Genomic DNA, 25,708 nt, shown 5'->3' with positions numbered 1-25,708 from the left:
AAAGGGTCCAGGTGGCGTTTCCTTTCCCTGAGGAGGATAGAAAAAATGGGAAAACCTGCCGATTGTTGACGCATCTGTGTCCAGACTCTCAAAGAAGGTGGTTTTGCCTGTTCCAGGATCTACCGCCTTAAAGGAGCCGGCTGATAGGAAAATTGATAACACACTTAAATCAATGTACACTACTTCAGGGGCCATATTACGTCCCACTATTGCTACTGCATGGATTGCAAAGGCAATAGTAAAGTGGTTGGCTACCTTACTTGAGGATTTGGATACAATGGATAGGGATGACGTTGCATTATATTTACGCAACATACATGATTCAGCAGGTTTTATGGTAGATTCCATGAAAGACCTGGGTTCCATGGCTGCGGGAATATCTTCCATGTCTGTTTCAGCTTGTCGGGGACTGTAGCCAGTGGTTGGCCGACGCGGAATCCAGAAAAAGTGTGGAGTCCCTACCCTATACAGGTCAGGCTCTCTTTGGGGAAGCTCTAGACGCGTGGATATCCACGGCTACAGCGGGTAAGTCTCCGTTTCTTCCCTCAGCAGCACCTGCTCTGAAGAAATCCTTCTCTTCACATGCAACGCAGTCCTTTTGGCCTAACAAGCCTAGAAAGGCCAGAACATCGAATACCTTCTTTAGGGGAGGTCGAGTTAAATCCAAGAAACCTGCCGCTGCGGGTTCCCAGGAACAAAAGCCTGCTTCAGGTACGCCAAAGTCCTCCACATGACGGTGGACCGCACGGCCTGTAGGTGGGGCCAGTGGGAGCGAGACTCAGAGTCTTCGGTCACCGGTCACGTCTGGGTATCGTCGGGCCTGGATCCCTGGGTGATAGATATTGTATCCCAGGCATACAGGCTGGAATTTCAAAGTCTCCCTCCTCATCGTTTTTTCAAATCAGGCTTACCAACTCTGTTGGCAGACAGCACTGTACTGCAAGACGCTGTCCAAAAACTGGTGGAGGCACAGGTCATTGTGCCAGTACCACCTCACATGCAGAACAAAGGTTATTATTCAAACCTTTTCGTGGTACCGAAACCGGATGGTTCGGTCAGGCCCATTCTGAACCTAAAATCATTGAACCCCTTTCTAAAGGAGTTCAAGTTCAAGATGGAGTCTCTCAGGGCGGTGATATCAGGTCTGGAAGAGGGGGAATTCCTGGTATCACTGGATATCAAAGATGCGTACCTCCACATTCCAATCTGGCTGCCGCATCAGGCTTATCTCCGTTTCGCATTGCTGGACTGTCATTTCTAGTTCCAGGCCCTGCCATTCGGCCTCTCCACAGCACCGAGGGTGTTTACCAAGGTGATGGCAGAAATGATGGTTCTCCTCCGCAAACAGGGTGTGAACATCATTCCATATCTGGACGATCTGATAAAGGCATCGTCCAAGGAGAAGCTGCTGCAGTCCATTGTTCTCACAACATGCCTCCTCTGGAGTCATGGTTGGTTTCTGAACCTTCCAAAGTCACATTTGGAACCAACCCAGAGGTTGTCCTTTCTGGGAATGATCCTAGATACGGAAGTGCAGAAGGTGTTGGTGATACAAGCTATGGTCCGGGATGTCCTGAAGACAGACTGGGTGTCTGTTCATCAGTGCATTCGCCTATTGGGAAAGATGGTGGCCTCTTACGAGGCTCTCCAGTACGGGAGGTTCCACGCTCGGACCTTCCAACTGGATCTCCTGGACAAGTAGTCAGGATCTCATCTCCACATGCACCAGAGAATTCGTCTGTTGCCAAAGGCCAGGATTTCACTCCTCTGGTGGCTCCAATTACCTCACCTTCTGGATGGCCGCAGGTTGGGGATTCAGGACTGGGTCCTTCTAACCACGGATGCGAGCCTTCGGGGCTGGGGCGCAGTCACTCAAGGAGTAGCCTTCCAAGGACAGTGGTCAAGCCTGGAAGCCGGTCTGCCCATCAACATCCTGGAACTAAGAGCCGTCTACAACGGTCTTCTTCAGGCGGCCCCTCTTCTAAAAAATCGGGCCATTCAAGTGCAGTCGGACAACGTAACAGTGGCTTACATAAACCGACAGGGCGGAACGAAGAGCAGAGCGGCAATGTCAGAGGTGATAAGAATACTCCTCTGGACAGAAAAAACACGCGTTGACGCTGTCAGCCATCTTCATTCCGGGAGTAGACAACTGGGAAGCAGACTTCCTCAGCAGACACGATCTCCATCCAGGGGAGTGTTCAAGGAATAACAGGTCTTTAGGGATTACCCCAAATAGACATGATGGCCTCTCGTCTCAACAAGAAACTTTGGCGTTATTATTCCAGGTCGAGGGACCCATAGGCAGTGGCATTGGACGCCCTGGTGTCTCCGTGGGTGTTCCAGTCAGTGTACGTGTTTCCACCACTCCCACTCATCCCAAGAATCCTAAAGCTCATAAGGAGAACAAGGGTTCAAGCGATCCTGATTGCCCCAGACTGGCTAAGGAGGGCTTGGTACGCTGACCTTCTGAATCTACTGCAAGAAGATGCGAGTCCTCTTCGGGAGGACCTGCTGCAACAGGGGCCGTTCGCCTATCAAGAGTTACCACGGCTACGTTTGACGGCATGGAAGTTGAGCGCCTGATACTTGCTTCCAAAGAAGGTGATTCCTACCCTGATTCAGGCTAGGAACATTACCATTGTATTTGGAAGAAATATGTCTCTTGGTATGAATCCAAGAAGTTTCCTACGGTGGAGTTTCAACCAGGACGTATTTTCCTCTTCCTGCAAGCAGGTGTGGCCTGAGGTTAGGATCTGTGAAGGTCCATATTTCGGCCCTATCCATTTTCTTTCAGAAACAATTGGCTGCCCTCCCTGAGGTTCAGACTTTTTTGAAGAGAGTTCTGCACATCCAACCTCCCTTTGTACCACCTACGGCACCTTGGGACCTTAACGTGGTGTTGCAGTTCCTTCAGTCGGATTGGTTTAAGCCTTAGCTTCTGCTAGACGCGTGTCCGAGTTGGGGGCTTTATCCTGTAAAAGCCCTTACTTGATCTTCCATGAAGATGGAGCTGAGCTACAGACACGTCGGCAGTTTCTTCCGAAGGTTGTGTTATTTCATATCAACCAACCTATTGTGGTGCCAGTGGCTACTGACTCCTCAATTACATCAAAGTCCTTGGATGTTGTAAGGGCTCTGAAGATATATGTGAAGAGAACTTCTCGTCACAGAAAGTCGGACTCTGTTTGTCCTGTATGATCCCAAGAAAATTGGGTGTCCTGCTACTAAGCAGACTATTTCTTGCTGGATTAGGTTCACTATCCAGCACGCTTATTCTACGGCAGGACTGCCGTGTCCAAGATCTGTTAAGGCCCACTCTACTCGTAAAGTGGGGTCTTCCTGGGCGGCTGCCCAGGGTTTCTCGGCAGTGCAACTTTGCCGAGCTGAATCTTGGTCTGGGTCGAACACGTTTGCAAAGTTTTACAGGATCGATACGTTGGCCTCTGATGATCTGAAGTTCAGTCAATCCGTTCTGCAGGAGCCTCCGCGCTCTCCCTTCCGTTCTGGGAGCTTTGGTACATCCCCATGGTACTAATGTGGACCCCAGCATCCTCTAGGACGTAAGAGAAAATAGGATTTTGGTTACCTGCCGGTAAATCCTTTTCTCGTAGTCCGTAGAGGATGCTGGGCGCCCGCCCAGCGCTTCGTTTTCCTGCAAATGTTATTTGGTTCAGTACATCTTTGTTTTAGTTGAATACTGCATTGTTACTTGGTAAGTAATGTTTCAGCGGTTGCTGAGTGTTCAAGCTACGTTGGCTTGACGTGCCTTTTATGTTGGAGCTGGTATTAATCTCTCCACTATCTGTGTATAATCCTTCTCTCGAAGATGTCCATCTCCTCGGGCACAGTTTCTAGACTGAGTCTGGTAGGAGGGGCATAGAGGGAGGAGCCAGCCCACACTCTCAATCTCTTAAAGTGCCAATGGCTCCTGGTGGACCTGTCTATATCCCATGGTACTAATGTGGACCCCAGCATCCTCTACGGACTATGAGAAAAGTATTTACCGGTAGGTACCAAAATCCTATTATAAGGCAGTTCAAAGTACAGTACTGTGTTGTTTTACTCAGGAATCCATTCACTAAAAGCACATGACTATTGTATGTGCTTATTCATTGAATAAAATTGAGTCCTGTTCAATGCATCGTATATACTGTACCTGCACTTCAAAATCACTAAATTCCAAAAAAGTTACACCCTCAAAACAATACTATTGCTTTACAGAGATTTCTGCTGGATGTTTTGTGAAATGCTCACTAGTGAGAGTACTTGGTCCTGACAGGAAGTCATTTCTCTATAACATGGTTATGGAACCAGAGCGCTTTCCTACATAACCCAAACCTGTGTAGTAACCTCTGTTCTATGTATAGTGCAGCTTACCTAAGCTTTCAGATGAGTCAGAAAAGCACATAAACTTGTGCTTGGTACACATCAGTTCATTGTATCACTCCGTAACTTCTATTACTAAAATAGTGACCTTTGATGTGGTGATTTATATCTTATCATGCATATCATGTGTTGTCACTGCTAAAGTACATCAGCCACACAACCAGAACAAAGTTTATATGACACATTTTTTTTTAAATGCCTCTCAAATACAGTATGCAGTACATTATACTACATCATACACTTGCTATCCTGTCTGCAACAATGTGTGGAATATAGGCAGTAGCACACAAATTGGCACTCTGTCAGATCTCTTCTAAAATTGTTTTCCTTTTACCATGTCTATGGCAGTGCTTGCATTTCAGTAACAAGAGAATAAGAGCCACTCTAATGCATTGGTGTGCCCACCATCCATCTGCACAACTTGGGGGGTGGAAGGGGGGGGGGGGGGGGGGGTAGCTTGCAACTGTATAAAGATATAACCAGTTGTACAAATTTATACAGTTGACACTGTGTGAGGCTTTCTCATATTTATAGATACTGGGCAGGTGAAACCAGAGATCTGTTAGGGAAAGTTTTATATATACATCTCAGGTTTGTTGTTTGGGCTCTTTGGGATTATAACTTATTCTAGACATAATAAGAGGTGCTTCCATGTTGAGACTTGTAGTGTTACACAGGAAGAAATTTAACATGAAGTAAATTTGAGGTTCTTAGCATAATTTTTGGCCAAAAAAAATATTGGCCCATCTACCAAGGCCAGGTGACATCATCAAGTGGGTCCTTAACATCCCAAAGGTTTAACTCCAGAGCTCTGGACTTGAACCTTAGGAATGTTAGGGACCCACCTGGTGAGGTCACCTGGCCATAGTACTGTAGATGGACCCATATGTTTTGGCCAAAAATTATGCTAAGGACCTTAAATTTACTTCATGTTAAATTGCAGTGTTTTTTCTATAATTGTTCTGATTACCATTGTTTAGAGTGTGCACCTGTATCCTTTTTTTCTTTCTTCTATATTGTGGGTATGGTTAGCACTTAGGTGGTATGTTTGGGAGATCACAGGATTACCTTGGTCAAAGAACATATTATATTGAAAAGGAGACTTGCTGGACCTGGTAGTAATAGAAAAGTATAACTATAGGCTGCCAAGTCTGCTTCAGTTAGTATGATCTGTCTGGTCACCTTGTGGGGGTTGGGTACGAAATCCAAGCAGTCATGAGCCCTATGACCCACAGTTAAGCATCATGAACACCTCAGCCAGTATAAAAAACCGGGAAGACCGCGCGCCACTACGGGGTGGGGCTTCACTATGAGCGGATCCAGCAGCTTACCAGCGCCATTTTCCCTCTGCAGCTCTAAACAGAAAGACTGTCAGGGAAGCGCAGCTCCTCCATAAGGACTCCAGATTGTCTCAGCAGTACCAGGGGGTCATAGAAAGAGGGGGGAGCAATATTAGAATACTAAGCCCTTTTTAAGGGTACTTAGTTTGCGACCCAGCTAAATTTGTATTTAGCTATAAGGGCGCTGTGTGGCGTGCTCCATCATACTCTGTGTCTCCCTAGGGGGCTCTGTGTGGGTTAACTGTGCTCTTAACCTATTCTCGTGTGTTTGTGTGTGTGTGTGTGTGTGTGTGTGTGTGTGTGTGTGTGTGTGTGTCCCCGTGTCCTTTCACATTTTACTATGTCAAGGGAGTGTGTTTCATGCACGGCAGAGTGTTTTTCTCACTCAGGGGGATCACTACAGTGTACTGAGGATAGTACACATTCTCAGGATAGTGGTTCCGAACCAGTATGGTTGGATTCATTGAAAGGGATGATCTCAAATATTTCAAATAAATTATCCCAAAATGAGAAGGAGACGCAATACTTAAGACATTCTGTAGATGACCTGATGAATAGAGATTCGGTGGCCATTCCAGCGTCTCAGACCCCTGCCATTTGTCCACACAAGCGTACACTGGCCCAAATCCTGCAGACTGATACTGATGATGATGTATCAGACGTTGAGGAGGGTGAGGTGGACTCTTCAGGGGGATGATGCAGCTTTGTCACAGGGAATACAGGCCCTGATAGAAGCTATTAGAGATGTACTGCACATTCCTGACAAAACGACAGAGGATGAGGAGGAATCTTATTTTAATGTGAAAAAGAAATTCTCTGCTACTTTCCCTGCATCTAAGGAATTAGATTCCCTATTTGAAGAAACTTAGGGGTATATGCAATTGCGGTCGAATTCCCGAAATTGTCGAATTTCAGGATTTTTTCGCCAAAAAAAATAAATTTGTCAATGCAATTCAGTGCTTTCCGTCAAAAAAACGGACTTTCAAAATTCGACTTTTTGAAATTCGACTTTTGTCAAATTCGACTTTTCTGCAATGATACAAGTGCTGCAATTCGACCAAAGTGTATTCAATTCAAGTTTGGAAATTCGACAACAGTGCTTTTAGACAGTAAATTCGTCATTTTCAATCCGCCACACTTTGGAGGGTGAAACCAATAAAAAAAAATGTAAAACATGTTTTTTTTGGTGTTTTTTGGGGGGGAATAGCATATCTATTTATATTAGAAGGGATTAGGTACTTGGTTTGTCTTTTTTGGTTGCACAAGTATTATTTATATATTTTTAAAAAGATTTTTTTTTTTTTTATATAGCTGGAACGGTAAAATCAAGGAAAAAAATGGCGTGGGGTCCCCCCTCCAAAGCATAACCAGCCTCGAGCTCTTCGAGCTGGTCCTGGTTCTAAAAATACGGGGAAAAATTTGACAGGGTATCCCCCGTATTTTTAAAACCAGCACCGGGCTCTGCGCCTGGTGCTGGTGCAAAAAATACGGGGGACAAAAAGAGTAGGGGTCCCCCGTATTTTTTACACCAGCATGGAAAAAACAATATTCTGACATTTTTCTCAAGGCTATCAGCCTCCCATCCGCAGCCCTTGGATGGGGGGGACAGCCTCGGGCTTCACCCCTGGCCCTTGGGTGGCTGGGGGATGGGATCCCTTGATTGAAGGGGTCCCCACTCCCCCAGGGTACCCCGGCCAGGGGTGACTAGTTGGATATTTAATGCCACGGCCGCAGGGCACTGTATAAAAGTGACCCCCGGCTGTGGCATTATCTGTCCAGCTAGTGGAGCCCGATGCTGGTGTAAAAAATACGGGGGACCCCTACTCCTTTTTGTCCCCCGTATTTTTTGCACCAGCACCAGGCGCAGAGCCCGGTGCTGGTTTTAAAAATACGGGGGATCCCCTGTCAATGTTTTCCCCGCATTTTTAGAACCAGGACCAGCTCGAAGAGCCCGAGGCTGGTTATGCTTTGGAGGGGGGACCCCACGCCATTTTTTCCCGGGTTTTTCCCGTTTTTTTAATTCGCGGCAAAATCCGGCAAATCGGCCGTTTTTTGCCCGCGGGAATGTCGAATCCGTTTTTCATTGAATATGGTGAATTCCGGCAGCCACCTGCCGGAATTCACCTGTCGAATTGTGTCGAATTAAAAAAACGGCGATAATTTGCCGCGATTCGCCCGCAATTGCATATACCCCTTAGTCTAATCCTGACAAGAAGTTTCAAATTCCTAAAATATTACTGACATCCTTCCCTTTTCCTCAAGATGATGGGGAAAAATGGGAAAACCCACCGATTGTTGATGCATCGGTATCTAGGTTGTCACGTAAGATAGTGTTACCGGATTGGCCAAGGAGGGCTTGTTAGGCGGATCTACTGGACATGCTCCTGGAGGATCCGTAGCCTCTACCTCTTCGAGTGGATCTTGTGCAACAGGGGCTGTTCGTCTGTCAAGACTTACCGTGGCTACGTTTGACGGCATGGAGGTTGAGCGTCAAATTCTGCGTGGAAAGGGATTCCAGACAGGGTAATTCCTACCTTGATCCAAGCCAGAAAAGGGGTAACGTTGAAACATTACCACCGGATTTGGAGAAAATATGTGTCTTGGTGTGAAAACAAGAAATTTGTTGCGGTGGAATTTCAACTGTGTCAGCTTCTGCTTTTTCTGCAGTCTGGTTTGGATGTGGGCATACGCCTGGGCTCTATAAAAGTCCAAATTTTGGCCTTGTCCATTTTCTTCCAAAAACAGTTGGTTTCCCTCCCTGAGGTTCAGACGTTCTTGAAAGGTGTTCTGCACATCCAGAAGCCTTTTGTGCCTCCCACTGCACCTTAGTATCTCAACGTGGTGTTGCAGTTTCTACAATCTGAATGGTTTGAGCCTTTATAAGAGGTTGATGTAAAGTTTCTTACGTGGAAGACCGTCACACTGTTGGCCTTGGCTTTGGCAAGACGTGTGTTTCGGAATTGAGGGCAGTGCACACTATTGATTTCTCCTAGTGGACCCGTCTATACCCCATGGTACTAATGTGGACCCCAGTATCCTCTATGGACTACGAGAAAAGGATTTACCGGTAGGTAATTAAAATCCTATTTTTTTGCTTTATTCATTATGTCTTTAGCGAAATTATGAGATAACCATAGATGATGTGATTGTCTTTCTGTTGCAGATTATTGTGCTAGTAAGTTTGCAGCTATCGGCTTTGCTGAATCGGTGGGCCTTGAAATGTTGTCTCTGGGGAAAACAGGAGTTAAGACCACAATTGTTTGTCCATATTTCATAAACACTGGAATGTTCGATGGATGTTCAACAAAGTAAGTACTAATTATTCAAGAGAAACCATTGACTGGTGTAAGCCTTGACAAGGAGACACTTTATCCCATGTACAGCATCAATGAAAACTGCTGGCCACCTAAGTTTTGGAACTATATACTGAAATGTTTATGGACATACAAAAGTCCCAATATTGCACAAATGTTCCTACTAGTTTAGTGTTACCAATTAGGTAGAGGTCACAAGTAAGGGGTGGTCTTCAGGTGGCCGGCTGTCGGGATACCGGCGCCGGAATCCTGACAGCCGCCATACCGGCACTTTTACTCCCTCTTGGGGGTCCACGATTCCCCTGGAGGGAGAATAGATAGCGTGGCGCGCGTAGATCGGCGCCATGCCCGCAAGGGGCTCATTTGCGCTCGCAACGCTCTCTGTATACCGGTGGTCGGGCTTCCGGCACCGGTATGCTGGTCACCGAGAGCCTGGCCGCCGGCATACCCTACTACACCCACAAGTAAGAAATTATGGCAAGACTACTATTTTGACAAAAATAAATATAGGGTAATGCACAAACGATCATGTAATAAAATTATTTTGGTTTGGATTGGAATAAGAGCAAGTCGTGGACTGGCACCAGGTAATTCTAGCAGTTGCCAGAAGAGCTCCCCCACTTGAAGCTGCCTCACAGCTCTGCTGTTAATAATAATAGTCCTTGGTCATGGCCCATGCACTCAAAACCAGCTCCCATCCCTTTCACCAACACTACTGTAATAGATTGACCTTATTGATTCTGCTCCCCTCTTCTCTCTGTCCACGTGACCCTATACTAACACAAATCAGTGGATCATTGTTGACTGTTATCAGTCTCCCTTGCAGCCTCCATATCAACCTCCCCAGTTATTTATGTATCCAGCTTTTACTGCTATACCGATTATTCACCCATCTCTCAACTCCAGTGCTCTTCCAGGTGTCTTATGAAACTTGCCTATAATCTTTTTAGACATTCTTCAATCAGGCTTTCTCTTACATCCTAGTGGATACTGGGGTCTTGTACTTTAGTACCATGGGGTATAGATCGGGTCCACTGGAGCCTGGCACTTTAAAAGCATTTAGTGTGTGCTGGCTCCTCCCCTCTATGCCCCTTCTATCAGACTCAGTTTAGAAAAAATGTGCCCGAGGAGCCGGGTGCACTTCTCTGGAGCTCCAGAGATTTTTCTTTTAAGTTTATTATTTTCCGATAGTTCTTGTTGGCAACCAGACTACCTGCTTCGTGGGACTTAGAGGGGGACCGAACCAGCATCCTGAGGGTTAATGGTTCGTAATCCCAGCTGACAGGACACTGAGATCCTGAGGTGCTGATCACACTCCGTTAATGGGTGTGCCCACACCGGCAGCTAGCTGCCACCCTCTAACAGAAGATCTAGGTGCGGTGAGTGTTACACCGAGGTCCCGGTTAGCGGGTCCCCGTTGCAGTGTGGGCGGCAAGTCACGCGGCAGTCACGCCGCGGACAAACTGGCTATAAGCTACAAGCCCCGCAGTGCTCACTGTCTTAAGGCTTTGTGTGGACTGTATATGGATGTATAATGTTATTTTTAACACTGCCAGTATAAAATCATTGTCAGAGACTGCGCGCCATTACAGGGGGCGAGGCAACCTGGAGCGGGAACAGAGGCGGGAAAGCGCCATTTCCTGCTGCTGCGGATCATCAGGCAGCATGAATGTTGCTCTTCCATGGACCCACGCTGCTACAGACCGTAAACTGGTACCAGGGGGGTCATAATAGGGGGGAGCACGCCAGCGGTAGCGCCGCTGCACTCCTATCAGGTCATACACATACTTTCACACTTTGTGCTGCTGTGTTTCTGTGTGCTGGTGTCCCTCCTCAGTGTCACTCCAGGGGCTCTCTCGGGTCTGTGTGGAGGTGTTAGTCAGTGGGCTAAGCTGCATTACGGTTGTCTAAAATGTCTGTGGACATGGTTATGTGTACCGCTTGTAACTCAACCCCCTCTTAAGCGGGGTCACTCATGTGTGAACAATGTTCTTTGTCACCACAGGGACACAGTTCACAGGCACCTGACTGGCTAGATAGCTTCAGAATGTAAATTCAGAATTGGTGGCTGCTAAAAGAGAGAGACAGGTGCTAAGACAATCTATTGATTGTGTGGCTAAGGCTGCAGATGCCAAGAAGGCTTATCAGCCCCCTCTAGTGGTATCCCATAAACGCTCACTGTCTAAAATGTCTGTGGACATGGTTATGTGTACCGCTTGTAACTCAACCCCCTCTTAAGCGGGGTCACTCATGTGTGAACAATGTTCTTTGTCACCACAGGGACACAGTTCACAGGCACCTGACTGGCTAGATAGCTTCAGAATGTAAATTCAGAATTGGTGGCTGCTAAAAGAGAGAGACAGGTGCTAAGACAATCTATTGATTGTGTGGCTAAGGCTGCAGATGCCAAGAAGGCTTATCAGCCCCCTCTAGTGGTATCCCATAAACGCTCACTGTCTAAAATGTCTGTGGACATGGTTATGTGTACCGCTTGTAACTCAACCCCCTCTTAAGCGGGGTCACTCATGTGTGAACAATGTTCTTTGTCACCACAGGGACACAGTTCACAGGCACCTGACTGTCTAGATAGCTTCAGAATGTAAATTCAGAATTGGTGGCTGCTAAAAGAGAGAGACAGGTGCTAAGACAATCTATTGATTGTGTGGCTAAGGCTGCAGATGCCAAGAAGGCTTATCAGCCCCCTCTAGTGGTATCCCATAAACGCTCACTTGCCTCCGGTATTACAGTCTGTTTCTGACTGATCAGCTGGATGTGGGTGGTGATGATGATGATGATGATATGGATGAGGACAGTTCTCTGTCCCCTGGAGTGGAGGTGTGTCTAAAGAATTAAACTCCCTGGCCAGGGAGGCCTGGTTAAACCCAGATAAAAAATGTAAGACCCCTCCCTGCTGAGGACAGGAAGATATGGGAAAACCCCCCGTCAGTCCATATGTCTGTATCCAGACTGTCCAAAAAATTAGTACTACCAGTACCAGGGGCTGTATCCCTGAAGGAGCTGGCTGACCGTAAGATTGAGACTACACTCAAGGCAATATATACGGCAGCGGGCGCAGCACAGCGTCGCACAATAGTTTGTGGGTGGATTTCTCGGGCGATATTCAGGTGGTCTGACACTGTTATTGAAGGTTTAGACTCTCTACCCCGGGATGAGGTCATTACTCTGTTGCAACATATACAGGATGCTGCAAACTTTATGAGTGAAGCTATTAAGGAGTTGTGTAAGATAAATGGCCACACTACTGCTATGGCTGTTTCGGCGCGCAGGGCTCTGTGGTTACGTCAGTGGTCAGCTGATGCTGACTCCAAAAAGGGTGTAGAAAATCTTCCCTTTACAGGTGATGCTTGTTTGGAGATGAATTCATTAAATGGATCTCCCAGGTTACGGCGGGGTAAGTCTACCTGTCTGCGCCGCCTGCTAGACATTCTTACATCGGACCCTCTTTGTAGTCCTTTCGTGTAATAAGGTTCAGAGGCAGGGGCCGAGGGGCCTCCACCACCTCCAGAGGTTCTCATGGTAAGTCCCGTAAACCTGCACCCCGACCAGACCACCAGATGTCCTGCCGCTAAGCCTTCCGCGTTGACTGTTGGCCCCAGCGGAGAGGCACCTTTCCGGTAGGTGCTCGCCTTCAACACTTCTCCCACGTGTGGGCGGAGTCCTGCCAGAATCCTTGGGTGAGGGACCTCATTTCCCAAGGATTCTGGCTGGAATTCCAGACACTCCCTCCTCACAGGTTTTTCAAGTCTGGTTTTACCAGCTTTACCCGCAGCAAGAGTTACCTTGCAAGAAGCTATTCAAAAGCTTTTGCAGACAGGGGTGTTGGTGCCTGTACCTCCTCAGTTACGCAACCGGAGTTTTTACTCCAGTCTTTTTGTTGTACCCAAACCAAACGGTTCAGTGCGCCCCATCTTGAACTTGAAGTCTCTAAACCCGTATCTGCGGGTATTCAAATTGAAGATGGAATCCCTGCTGGCAGGGGTGTCCGTGCTGGAGGAGGGGGAGTTCATGGTATCTCTGGATGTCAAGGATGCTTACCTACACATTCCCATGTGGCCCCCTCATCAGGCTTACCTCAGGTTTGCCATATTGAATGACCATTTCCAGTTTCAAGCCTTACCCTTTGGATTATCCACAGCTCTGAGGGTTTTCACCAAGGTCATGGCGGAGATGATGCTGCAACTGCGCATGATGGGAGTGAACATAGTTCCCTATTTGGACGATCTCCTAATAAAGCTGTGTCCAGGTAGCGTCTGCTGGACAGCATCAATCTGTCGACTCTCTACTACTGACGGATCATGGGTGAATTCTAATTTTTCAGAAGTCTCACCTTGAACTGCCCAACGTCTTCAGTTCCTGGGAATGATACTGGATACTGTGTCTCAAAAGGTGTTTCTCCCGAGGGACAAAGCCTTTACTATCCAGGCTATGGTTCGCTCGGTGCTCTGTTCTCGCAAGGTATCCATACATCTTTGCGTCCGATTACTGGGCAAGATGGTGGCTGCTTACAAGGCAATCCAATACGGCAGATTTCATGCCCGACCATTTCAGCTGGATATGCTGGACAAATGGTCAGGGTCTCCCCTTCACATGCATCAGGAAGTGACATTGTCCCCGCAAGCCTGGATTTCTCTCTTATGGTGGATACAGGTTCCTCACCTGGTGGAGGGCAGGAGTTTCAATATCCACCCGTGGATTTTACCGACGACGAATGCCAGCCTTCGAGGTTGGGGGGCTGTGACCCAAGGGGCCCAGTTCCAGGGGATTTGGTCACGACAGGAATCTGCCCCATCAATAAACATCCTGGAACTCAGGGCAGTTTACAATGCTCTTCTGCAGGCTTCTCATCTCCTGAAGGATCAGGCGATCCAGGTTCAGTTGGACAACGCCACGTCAGTGACGTACATCAACCGACAAGGGGGAACAAGAAGCAGAGCGGCATTGTGAGAGGCCTCGAAAATCCTCCTCCGGGCAGAGGCGAACGCAAGGGCCACCTCCGCTATATTCATTCCGGGAGTGGACAATTGGGAAGCGGACTTCCTCAGCAGGCACGACTTTCATCCAGGGGAATGGGGCCTACATCCCAAGGTGTTTCAACAGTTTATTCACCTGTGGGGCTGTCCACAGATAGATCTGATGGCTTCTCGACTCAACAAGAAGCTATGCCGTTACTGTTGCAGAACGAGGGATCCGCAGGCTGTAGCAGTGGATGCGCTGACGACACCGTGGATGTACCAGTTTGTGTACCTATTCACTCCGCTACCGCTAATCCCAAGGGTTCTCAAAAGACTAAGAAGGGAAAGCATTCAGGCAATTCTAATTGCCCCAGAATGGCCTAGACAGGCGTGGTACTCGGACCTCCTGACCATGTCTCTGGAGGATCCCTGTCCTCTGCCGCTCCAAGAAGATCTTCTTCAGCAAGGTCCGTCTCAAGACTTACAGCGGCTACGTTTGACGTCTTGGAAATTGAGAGGGAGATTCTAGCAAAGAAAGGGCTCCCCTCTCAGGTTATTTCTACCATGGTCTAGGCCAGGAAGATGGTTACGTCAAAACACCATTATCGTATCTGGAAAAAGTATGTTTCCTGGTGTGAAAGTAGACCAGTTTCTCCAGTGGAGTTTAAACTTGGTCGTTATCTGCTTTTCCTGCAAATGGGAGTGGATATGGGCCTACGTCTAGGCTCCATTAAAGTCCAGATTTCGGCGCTCTCTATTTTCTTCCAGAAACAACTTGCCCTGTTACCAGAAGTACAGATTTTCCTGAAGGGAGTTCTTCATATGCAACCATCCTTAGTTCCTCCCACGGCTCCGTGGAATCTCAGTGTGGTTCTGTCCTTTCTCCAATCGGATTGGTTTGAACCCTTACATAGGGTGGAGTTGAAATTTCTCACCTGGAAGACGGTGATGTTATTGGCATTGGCGTCTGCCAGACGTGTCTCTGAATTATGGGCCTTATCCTGTAAAAGCCCTTACTTAATTTTTCATGAAGACAGAGCGGAACTTCAGACCCATCCTCCATTTTTGCCTAATGTGGTGTCTGCCTTTCATGTGAACCAGCCTATTGTGGTTCCAGTGTTGTTTGACGCTTCTGTGGGTCCTGAGTGCTTGGATGTGGTCAGCGCTCTGAAGATTTATGTCAAAAGGACGCACGTCATCGGAAATCTGACTCGCTATTTGTCCTTTATGATGCCTCCAAGATTGGTCGGCCAGCTTCTAAGCAATCTATTGCTCGTTGGTTCTGGTTGACCATTCAACAGACCTATACTTCGGGGGCTCTGCCCTTGCCGACGTCTATTCAGGCCCACTCGACGAGGTCGGTGGGGTTCTCCTGGGCGGCTGCCCGGGGTGTGTCGGCCCTACAATTTTGCCGAGCTGCAACTTGGTCTGGTTCGAGCACGTTTGTTAAATTCTATAGGTTCGATACCTTGGCCAAGGCTGACCTTCAGTTTAGTCAGGCGGTTTTGCAGGGGCCTTCGCACTCTCCCACCCATTTGGGAGCTTTGAAACTTCCCCATGGTACTAAAGTACAAGACCCCAGTATCCACTAGGACGTAAGAGAAAATAGGAATTTAAAACCTACCGGTAATTCCATTTTTCCTAGTCCGTAGTGGATACTGGGCGCCCTCCTCAGTGCTTCGTTCCTGCTTACCTGTGTAAGTTTTTTTGGTTGGACCGATGTTGCGAATCTCTTCTGTTTTTGGGATAGCTGTGCTATCCTGGTTAGGTTGGTGTTGCTATCCTCTGTTCTGGATAGCGCCCTCCTTTCATTTATGGTTGTGTGTTGGCTTATTGTCTCACCGCTGTTGTTTCGTTCTTCTCTCAGATTATGTCCATCTCCTCGGGCACAGTTTCCTAGACTGAGTCTGAAAGGAGGGGCATAGAGGGGAGGAGCCAACACACACATGCACACACTAAAAGTTTTTAGAAGTGCCAGGTTCCAGTGGACCCGATCTATACCCCATGGTACTAAAGTAAAAGACCCCAGCATCCACTACGGAATAGAAGAAAAGGAATTACCGGTAGGTATTAAATTCCTGGGGGTTTTTTCCCCCAAAAAAACTAGAAAGACTGCATGGATCCAGGTGGTCAATTTAAAAATTTAGTCAAAATGTCTACAATGATAATGTCTTATTTTCCTATGTTTTACGCTTGTGTGTGTATTATACTTCTGTCTGCTAACAATCTGTGTTGTTTAACTACTGTGTTACCTGTTGCAAAGTGCTGTAGAATACGTTGTAGCTATAGAATCATGTATAATTAAACAATAATAATTTATCTAGGATTTTTCTTTTCCTTGTATCTGACAGTATGTTTTATGTTGCAGATGGCCTCGATTAATGCCAATTTTAGAGCCAGAATATGCGAGTAAGAAAATAGTGGATGCGATCTTAAAAGAACAAGTGTATCTAGTAATGCCTCGCAGTCTGTACATAATTTTTGCTTTCAAAAAGTGAGTCCTTCTTTCAGCCTGTTGTATTGATGGTACAGTTATCGCTGACCCTCTAATTATAACCCAGTGTATGGTTGATACTGCCCATGTTTGACAGTGCTTGTGAATCTTTGTCTCCTGTCCATGTGTAACCTGATTATAAGACAATCAAATCATGGGAATGTCCACAGCATGGCCGTCTGATCAGTGGCATGTCTGCAGAGGAGGAGTGTGCTGATCTTATGGGGGTCATCCCGACCCGTTCACACGCAGCGGTTTGTCGCAGCGATGCAAACGGGTCCGGAATGCGCAGTGTGCGCACTGCGCACCGTGTCGTTTCCCGGCGACAGGGGTCGCCGGGTTACTACGTGGATTACGAAGAAAGTGGTTGTAGCGGCGGCCGCAAGAAGATCGACAGAAAGAAGGTGTTCCTGTGCATCACCGGACCGTTGGCGGCCGTTTTATGGGGGAGTGGTGGAGAAAACGCAGGCGTGGTCAGCATAACGGAGGGCGGATGTCTGACGTCAAAGCCCCGGGACCTGCATCGCTGGAGACGTCGCACAGGGTAAGTAGGTCTAGGGCTAGTCTTCTTTTACACAAAACTTTTTTAGCTTAGCAGGGCTGCACAAGCGATCGCAGCCCTGCTAAGCTAAAATACACTCACCCATAGGCATGGAATAGTTGATCGCACCAGCAGCAAAAAGTTGCTGGCTACGATCAACTCGGAATGACCACCTATATCCGGTATGAGGTTTATGTAATCGAGAACAGGGTTATACATCACAATGGCAGTATTAAAAAGTAGTGCAGGGAATGGGGCAAGATGCAAGCCACAAGTTACATAAAGGTGTGCCTTCATACATCGTTGCTGCAGTCGCGCCAAACGGCACATATTGGCACGTCAGGGCACATAAGACTCTGATAGAGTCGGGCATCTTTTTTGACTTTTTGCAGAAAATGCCAGTCTCAACTCGATGCAACAAGGATGTACCAGGATACTGTGCTGATTGATTTGATATGCAACACTTGTATATCTGTGTGCGACTGAGTCTCTGAATCTGTGCTCCGTATACAGACTCAATCACACACAATATACAAGTGTCACATATCAGTTATAATAAGCACAGTCTACTGGTGCATCCTAGTCGCATTGCGTTGCAACTAAGGCGCATTTTCGACAAAATAGATGCCCGATGCTAAGAGTTGCACAGGGAATGGCCCAATAGAGAGTGATACATTGATGCAGCATGAGCCAAATACAACAGTCTATGAAACCAAGGCCCTCATTCCGAGTTGTTCGCTCGCAAGGCGATTTTAGCAGTATTGCACACGCTAAGCCGCCGCCTACTGGGAGTGAATCTTAGCTTCTTAAAATTGCGAAAGATTCGCAATATTGCGATTACACATCTCGTAGCAGTTTCAGAGTAGCTTCAGACTTACTCGGCATCTGGTTTGACGTCACAAACACACCCAGCGTTCGCCCAGACACTCCTCCGTTTCTCCAGCCACTCCCGCGTTTTTTCCGGAAACGGTAGCGTTTTTTCCCACACGCCCATAAAACGGCCTGTTTCCGCCCAGTAACACCCATTTCCTGTCAATCACACTACGATCGCCTGAGCGAAGAAAAAGCAGTGAGTAAAAATCCAAACTTCATAGCAAATTTACTTGGCGCAGTCGCAGTGCGGACATTGCGCATGCGCACTAAGCGGAAAAACGCTGCGATGCGAAGAAATTTTCCGAGTGAACGACTCGGAATGACCTCCCAAGTTCATACAAACAACTCTTGTATAGAGATGCTCTTTAAATACAAACCCTGATTCTGGAGAAATAGTGCCTTGCTAGAGAAATGTATTATGTACAAGTTACCCTTATACTCCTTTCACGCCAAATTGCCAGGTCTTTCCTTTGCTGGCGCTTGGAGATGACATAATCTCCAAGCGATGGTGATCCGGCTCTCTGTATGGTTTTAAGCGACTTGTTCACACTGCAGTCTACCAGGGTCGGTTTCCCGGGTAACTCAACCCGGGTAGACCCTTTCACACCAAACCTGGGCCTGGGTTGCTGCAGCAGTTATGTCGGCAGAAATCCCGCAATGCAAGGGTTTGGTCCAGTCTTTTGTATCTTGACAACTTGTACAGATGTGTACTAGGGTGGCCAATCCCGGGCCATTTTTTTTTCAATCCAGCGTATTGGGTTTTCTCTGTCAAGGCTCCCCGCCCCCTGCACGCATAACCCACCACCGTAGTACCTGGGAGGGAGGGCGGGTGACCTCCTCCATGTCGGTGAGGTTTGTGTGGAGAGTGGATGGCTGCGCAGCTTGACCTCTGACATCACGTCACGCTGCGCAGGGGGAGGAGGAAGCCGGGCAGCGTCTGAGCCTCCTGCGGACGCTCAACGCTGCCCGCCATTAAAAAAAACGGACGCCTGATCCAGAAATCCCTGGGATTGGAGACTGGGCGATATTTGGTTGAAATCCCGGGATCCCGCCAATCCCGGGATTTGCCACCCTAATGTGTACTGTTACATCCTTGCTGCAGTCACGCTAAACAGCCCTTTATGGCGTGACTCTGTAGCGCCAATCGTCTTCATGTGCATCTTTTGCCCCGAAAACATGTCTTAAACAAAATGTAATGCAGCAGGACGCACGATAAAATTATATGCTGCATGCTTATATTCTGTCTGTAATACCGGCTCTATCTGCATCCAAAATTAAATGTTACAGTGTTTTCCAGGAAAACATGGTAGCATAGCATTTTGTATGCAAATACAGTCAAAGTCAGACACAGAATATAGGCATGCTGCTTATCATTTTAATCAGCAGAAGCTGCTTGTGCGTTATTGCATTACATTGCATCTAAGACGCATTTTCACTGGAAAAAAATGCAAAAAAAGATGCTCGGTGCTACAGTCACACACCACTCACGCATTATGTGTAACGCGACTTGTAGCACATGGAGCAAAGTTGTAAGAGGACACATCTGTAGTGCTGGTTTTGGCTTTATTTTTTTTCCCTTTGTTTTAACATGGCTGTAGCTGGGCTGCTCTTGGAGTTTATTATAAGATGTGTGGATGAATGCTGGGGAGTGGACCCTCTAGTTTTACCGAATGGTTTGAGTTGTGGGCTCTACATGTTGGTGGACGATTAAGAGACTTGATTTTTTTTTTTTTTTTTCCCTTTTTAAAACATGCAAAAGAAGGATTGCATTTTAAGCCACTTGTCTGCTTTTATATTCAAATAAAAGAAAATGCCTCCCATTACGTAAAATGGAACCAGGCTCCGCCCCCGTTCCATTCCCCAAATGCTACAGCATGAGTGACTGTGAGCAGTGTTGCAGACTCCATCGGATTTGTGCATAAACTATTGGGTTTGCGTAGAAATCTGAATCGGGTCCAGTGTACAATGAAGTGCTGGAGAGGACATTTTCCTTTACTGTCCTCCCTAGTCACATTCGGCACCATGTTTGCCACTAATCATATGAAGACTGCCGTAATACATGTATACAGATCGTTAGTATGCTTAGGTTCCTCCTCGAAACTTGTTTTACCTCCTTTCCAGACCTTGTTTTGTTTGTTTTATTTATATTGTAAAATTATTACAAAGTGTTTATAATATATTATAAATGTCTTTTTTTCTTTTCTTTTTTTTTTCCTCCCCTTTCTATTTAGCATTATATCTGCAAAACTAGGAGTTGTTCTTGGGGATTACTTTGGAGCTTTCCATTTCATGGACCGTTTCAAAGGCCGTGTCAAAAAGGACTAACTCCAAGATGTACAGTGATCGGAAATTAAAATGACCGGGGAATGTACAACCTACTTCCGTAATAAGTACATAAATACACATCTCAAATACTAGGGGTCCTAAAATAAGTCACAACATTTTCAGTGAAGAGTGCTTTATAGAGCGATTTGTTTGCCAGGTACAGGTGCAATAAAAACATTAAAAATGAGTAGAAAAAGAAGCAATGTATAATATCAAAACAACAGAATGTGCTGTCTTAATTGTTAAAAAAATAAGTGTATAAAGGTGTTTTTAACTATGCCTACATATTTTTCTACTAATTGCTGTAAAAAATATACCCAGGTTGAGGTAATCATCACCCACATACTTTATATGTTTAAACTAGTATAAAATGTGTGATTTTTGTGAAACTTTCTGCGTTATGTATCTAAAATTGTGTACATGGCTGTGCAGACTGGAACAGTATGGGATGAAAAATATGGTAACAAATTGTGAAGCTTCTCTATTTTACTGCTAGATTGTGAACAGAGGTGTACACATCATAGGCAAACATCTGCTTCCAAAGTGGAGGAGGACGAGGCAGTAAAGCACATGGGCCAGCTAAGTGGTTCTGAGCATATTTGCAGATATTATGGGACAAAAACCAGTGATTATATTTGTTTGCATTGTCTATAAGCGCTGTTTAGTTATAGTAATATCCTGCAAAGCTCCAATGAGCCTTTGCGCTTATTTGAATTGCCTCAACCGTTTACAGTTAGCTCAATCTTCATACTTCTTAAAAACATTCCAGAATAATACATTTTACTTGTATGATATTGACTTCATCCAAAAAGACTACAGAGTCTACCAGATCTGCCAGAAAGCAGACATTTAGCATACACAATTTCAAATACGTAAACCTGTAATATCACAAAGATGTGTTTTTTCAACAGCAAGTGTTGTACTTTGTTAGCACTAAACTTATTAAAATTGTCTATTCTATCTTCTATAACTGTGTCTTCACATTGCAAAATTTATCTACAGGGGAGACTATATGTGGCTGCAATGTCGCAGCTGGAATGCTGATAAGAGGGGTGTTCCAAAGTCTCTCTACTCGTTGCATAACATGTTATGTGGGGAAATCTAGAGATGGGATAAAATTAATCATATGGTGTTTTCTTCTTAGACATACAAACTGTCCATTTTTATGCTTCCGCAGTATCCTATCCTGTCCTCTTTGTAAATACTAGGAATTTAAATGTCTACATTGGCCCAGATAGTTTCTTTCATGGGGTACCCAGATCTTAATCTGGTTGTTTGATAATTTTTTGTGTTGACATCTTTAATTGACATAATATTGTTGACAACACAATTCCATGGAAAAGCACTTAATGTAAATGGCTTACTCTGACATATTTTTTATATTAAGCCTTATTTATAGAGGAAAATTATCTACTAGGTAGATGTCACAGGTGCTACTATGGTTTGCTTCTCAGTGAAGCTGCTGCTATAAGGAGATAGTCACTCTCCAATACAGATAAATTAAAAAGAACTAAAGCAGCGCTGGTATGCGTGTTTTATTATTCCATAAAATAAATATGATATAGACTTTTTAAAAGAATTGTTCATATAACACTTAATGCATAAAAACAACTTTTTGATGTTAGGCAAATCTCTGTTCGGTTGGAGTGCACTCCCTGTGTTCCAGCTATGGGGGTGTGTCTTTCCACAGGAAGTGTGTGGAAGACACACACCCCCATAGCTGGAACACAGGGAGCGCACTCCAACCGAACGGAGATTTGCCTAACATCAAAACTGATAAAAACCCAAACCGTGACAGATCTGAGGACTCCAGCCTACACCTGCACTTTGACTAGGAGAGCGCCCTCTGGCGGTACATGCAAAGGGACTATTCACCAAAAAAGCAAGCACTTTTATATTGGAATCCGTTACAAGTATTCGTAAACCTTTCTGAGGACTTGGAGCATTAAAAGGAACAGGCCTTTACAGAAGGACTCGTACTACATTTGAACAATACCAGTGGGTGAGAAAATACTTAGATGGGAATTTTACTGTGTATTACTAAAGTTGTTTTTATGCATTGAGTGTTATACACTTTTTAAAAGAATTGTTCATATATCATATTTATTTTATGGAATAATAAAACATGCATACCAGCGCTGCTTTAGTTCTTTTTAATTTATCGAGAGCCATGCAGGAAAAAAGTTACTTTGGATCTGGAACAAACCATTTGCAATACAGGGGAGCAAATACTGTAATTGTTTTTCCGTGCAGGGTAAATACTGGCTGCTTTTAGATGTACTGTAGCTCACAAATCTCTACCAAATCTAACTCTCTCTGCCCCACCTGCAGTACAGCATGGTTTTCCCAAGTTGAAAAATACTTGCTCTCTTTCTGCGCTCCCATCTCCGATTCAGCCCCAAAGAGGGCAAATATAAGTTCAGACTCTCAATGCCATATTTGCACAAATGTGCTTGTATATCTATCAAGTGTGTTTACAATGTGCACAACAATGTCTTGCTCCTTGGACATGCCCCAGTAAACTTTAAGACCATCTCAGCTATTTGACCTTTGCTGTTTTACTACCAAATTACAGCCCAGTTTAGCATTCAAAAAATAACCAGAGGACATCAGAACTGTCTTTATGGCATGTATCCATTATTTTATATTTAATATGTGCCTGGCAGATGTGAATGTAAGGATGAAGCCTGATCTCCACTACATCAACAGACATTGGAAAATCATGGTGTGTCTAACCCCCCAATCCCACCCCATATGCACGTTTTCTACTCCCCTTATCTGATTTACATCTAGTTCTGCATAACCCAACCTCATCTTTGCATGTGGGAGTATAGAGCAACTAGGAGATATCAGGTGGCCAGTCCAGACTACGCACCTTCATGTCACCGGGACCTTTACTGCAAAGAGAATAGACTCTGTCATCAAAGACCCCAAATCCAATGCTGTTCTCAGAAATGAAAAGCAAAATATAAAAGCTTTCCTGCAGTAATACGTCTGATGTCACAAAACAGCATTTGTTCTGCGTGTTGCACTATTAGATGGAAACCTTATTCTGATCACAACACAAGGATTTCTTCATGGTGAAAGCAATCATCCTTTCATCTCTCACAGTAACTGGGCTATAACAGTCAGAGGTTCTCGGACCACAATTCCATACATTTCACTAACCTGAAACAACATTTCACTTTTCTGCCTGGTATATTGTTCATTTGCATATCCTTCCTGATCCTCTTTCCAATTATTGGGTTTCAGTAATCCTCAAAAGCAGACACCAAGGGGGGAATTCAGTTGAGAGCAAATTAATTTGCCCGGCTGTATATGTACTGCAGTCGGATCTCAGTCAAAAGTGCTCGCTACCCCACAAGGGTGTGAATTGGCCAGGGCAAAGGGTGCGAGTGAGAACGCCGTTGCCAGTGTTTAAACTCAACGGCTTTGGTAATTCACACCATTTGTCCACAATTTAATCTCTCACTCCAGATTAAGTATTTTAATTCATGACTGCATCATTTTAAAGTACACATATTGGGTATAGAAGATGGGACACTAAAAACATAAATCTTAGAAAGCCACTAATACAAATTTCTCTGACGTCCTAGTGGATGCTGGGAACTCCGTAAGGACCATGGGGAATAGCTGCTCCGCAGGAGACTGGGCACAACTAAAGAAAGCTTTAGGTCACCTGGTGTGCACTGGCTCCTCCCACTATGACCCTCCTCCAAGCCTCCGTTATATTTTGTGCCCGGCCGAGGTTGGATGCACACTAGGGGCTCTCCTGAGCTTCTAGAAAGAAAGTATAGAATTAGGTTTTTTATTTTCAGTGAGACCTGCTGGCAACAGGCTCACTGCAGCGAGGGACTAAGGGGAGAAGAAGCGAACCTGCCTGCTTGCAGCCAGCTTGGGCTTCTTAGGCTACTGGACACCATTAGCTCCAGAGGAATCGACCGCAGGCCCAGCCTTGGTGTTCGGTCCCGGAGCCGCGCCGCCGTCCCCCTTACAGAGCCAGAAGCAAGAAGAGGTCCGGAAAATCGGCGACAGAAGACATCAGTCTTCACCAAGGTAGCGCACAGCACTGCAGCTGTGCGCCATTGCTCCTCATACACACTTCACACTCCGGTCACTGAGGGTGCAGGGCGCTTGGGGGGGGGGCGCCCTGAGCAGCAATAAAAACACCTTGGCTGGCAAAAATACCACAATATATAGCCCCAGAGGCTATATATGTGGTAAATACCCCTGCCAGAATCCAGAAAAAAGCGGGAGAAAAGTCCGCGAAAAAGGGGCGGAGCTATCTCGCTCAGACACACTGGCGCCATTTTCTCTTCACAGTGCAGCTGGAAGAAAGCTCCCCAGGCTCTCCCCTGTAGTTTTCAGGCTCAAAGGGTTAAAAAGAGAGGGGGGGCACTAAATTTAGGCGCAATATTATATATACAAGCAGCTATTGGGGAAATTTCACTCAGTTATAGTGTTAATCCCCACATTATATAGCGCTCTGGTGTGTGCTGGCATACTCTCTCTCTGTCTCCCCAAAGGGCTTTGTGGGGTCCTGTCCTCAGAGCATTCCCTGTGTGTGTGCGGTGTGTCGGTACGGCTGTGTCGACATGTTTAATGAGGAGGCTTATATGGTGACGGAGCAGATGCCGATAAATGTGATGTCGCCCCCTGTGGGGCCGACACCAGAGTGGATGGTTAGGTGAAAGGTATTAACCGACAGTGTCAACTCCTTACATAAAAGGGTGGATGACGTAACAGCTGTGGGACAGCCGGCTTCTCAGTCCGCGCCTGCCCAGGCGTCTCAAAGGCCATCAGGGGCTCAAAAACGCCCGCTCACTCAGATGGCAGACACAGATGTCGACACGGAGTCTGACTCCAGTGTCGACAAGGTTGAGACATATACACAATCCACTAGGAACATCCGTGACTTGATCCCGGCAATAAAAAAAATGTGTTACACATTCCTGACATTAACCCTCTAAAAATGGGTTTTTATGTTGGGGAGAAAAAGCAGGCAGTGTTTTGTTCCCCCATCAGATGAATGAATGAAGTGTGTGAAAAGCGTGGGTTCCCCCCGATAAGAAACTGGTAATTTCTAAAAAGTTACTGATGGCGTACCCTTTCCCGCCAGAGGATAAGTTACGCTGGGAGATATCCCCTAGGGTGGATAAGGCGCTCACACGGTTGTCAAAAAAGGTGGCACTGCCGTTTTAGGAACGGCCACTTTGAAGGTACCTGTTGATAAAAAGCAGGAGGCTATCCTGAAGTCTGTATTTACACACTCAGGTACTAGACTGAGACCTGCAGATCGTGCTGCTGCAGCGTGGTCATTGACACTGTCAAACATGAGAACATATTAAAGACGTCGTCTTATATATGAGGGATGCACAGAGGGATATTTTGCCGGCTGGTATCCAAAATGAATGTAATGTCCATTCTGTCAGGAGGGTATTAGAGACCTGTCACTGGAC

At 46.0% G+C, this 25,708-nt stretch overlaps 1 protein-coding gene across 2 annotated transcripts in view; it reads left to right on the top strand.

The window, feature by feature from the left end:
• Positions 1-21,219, top strand: part of LOC134928241 (epidermal retinol dehydrogenase 2-like) — a 150,735-nt gene extending 129,516 nt beyond the window's left edge. For both annotated transcript variants that reach the window (XM_063923751.1, XM_063923752.1), the window contains exons 5-7: positions 8,893-9,037; positions 16,385-16,510; positions 20,156-21,219. In XM_063923751.1, the coding sequence (XP_063779821.1) occupies positions 8,893-9,037; positions 16,385-16,510; positions 20,156-20,249 (365 nt within the window). In that variant the 3' untranslated portion in view covers positions 20,250-21,219. The remainder of the gene's footprint in view (positions 1-8,892; positions 9,038-16,384; positions 16,511-20,155) is intronic.
• Positions 21,220-25,708: the final 4,489 nt, after the last annotated feature.

This window comes from Pseudophryne corroboree, chromosome 5, assembly GCF_028390025.1.
Source record: "Pseudophryne corroboree isolate aPseCor3 chromosome 5, aPseCor3.hap2, whole genome shotgun sequence".
NCBI classification, from domain to species: Eukaryota; Metazoa; Chordata; class Amphibia; order Anura; family Myobatrachidae; genus Pseudophryne; species Pseudophryne corroboree.
Note: the sequence above shows the minus strand (reverse complement) of the source record. Positions and strands in the feature narration are given on the sequence as shown.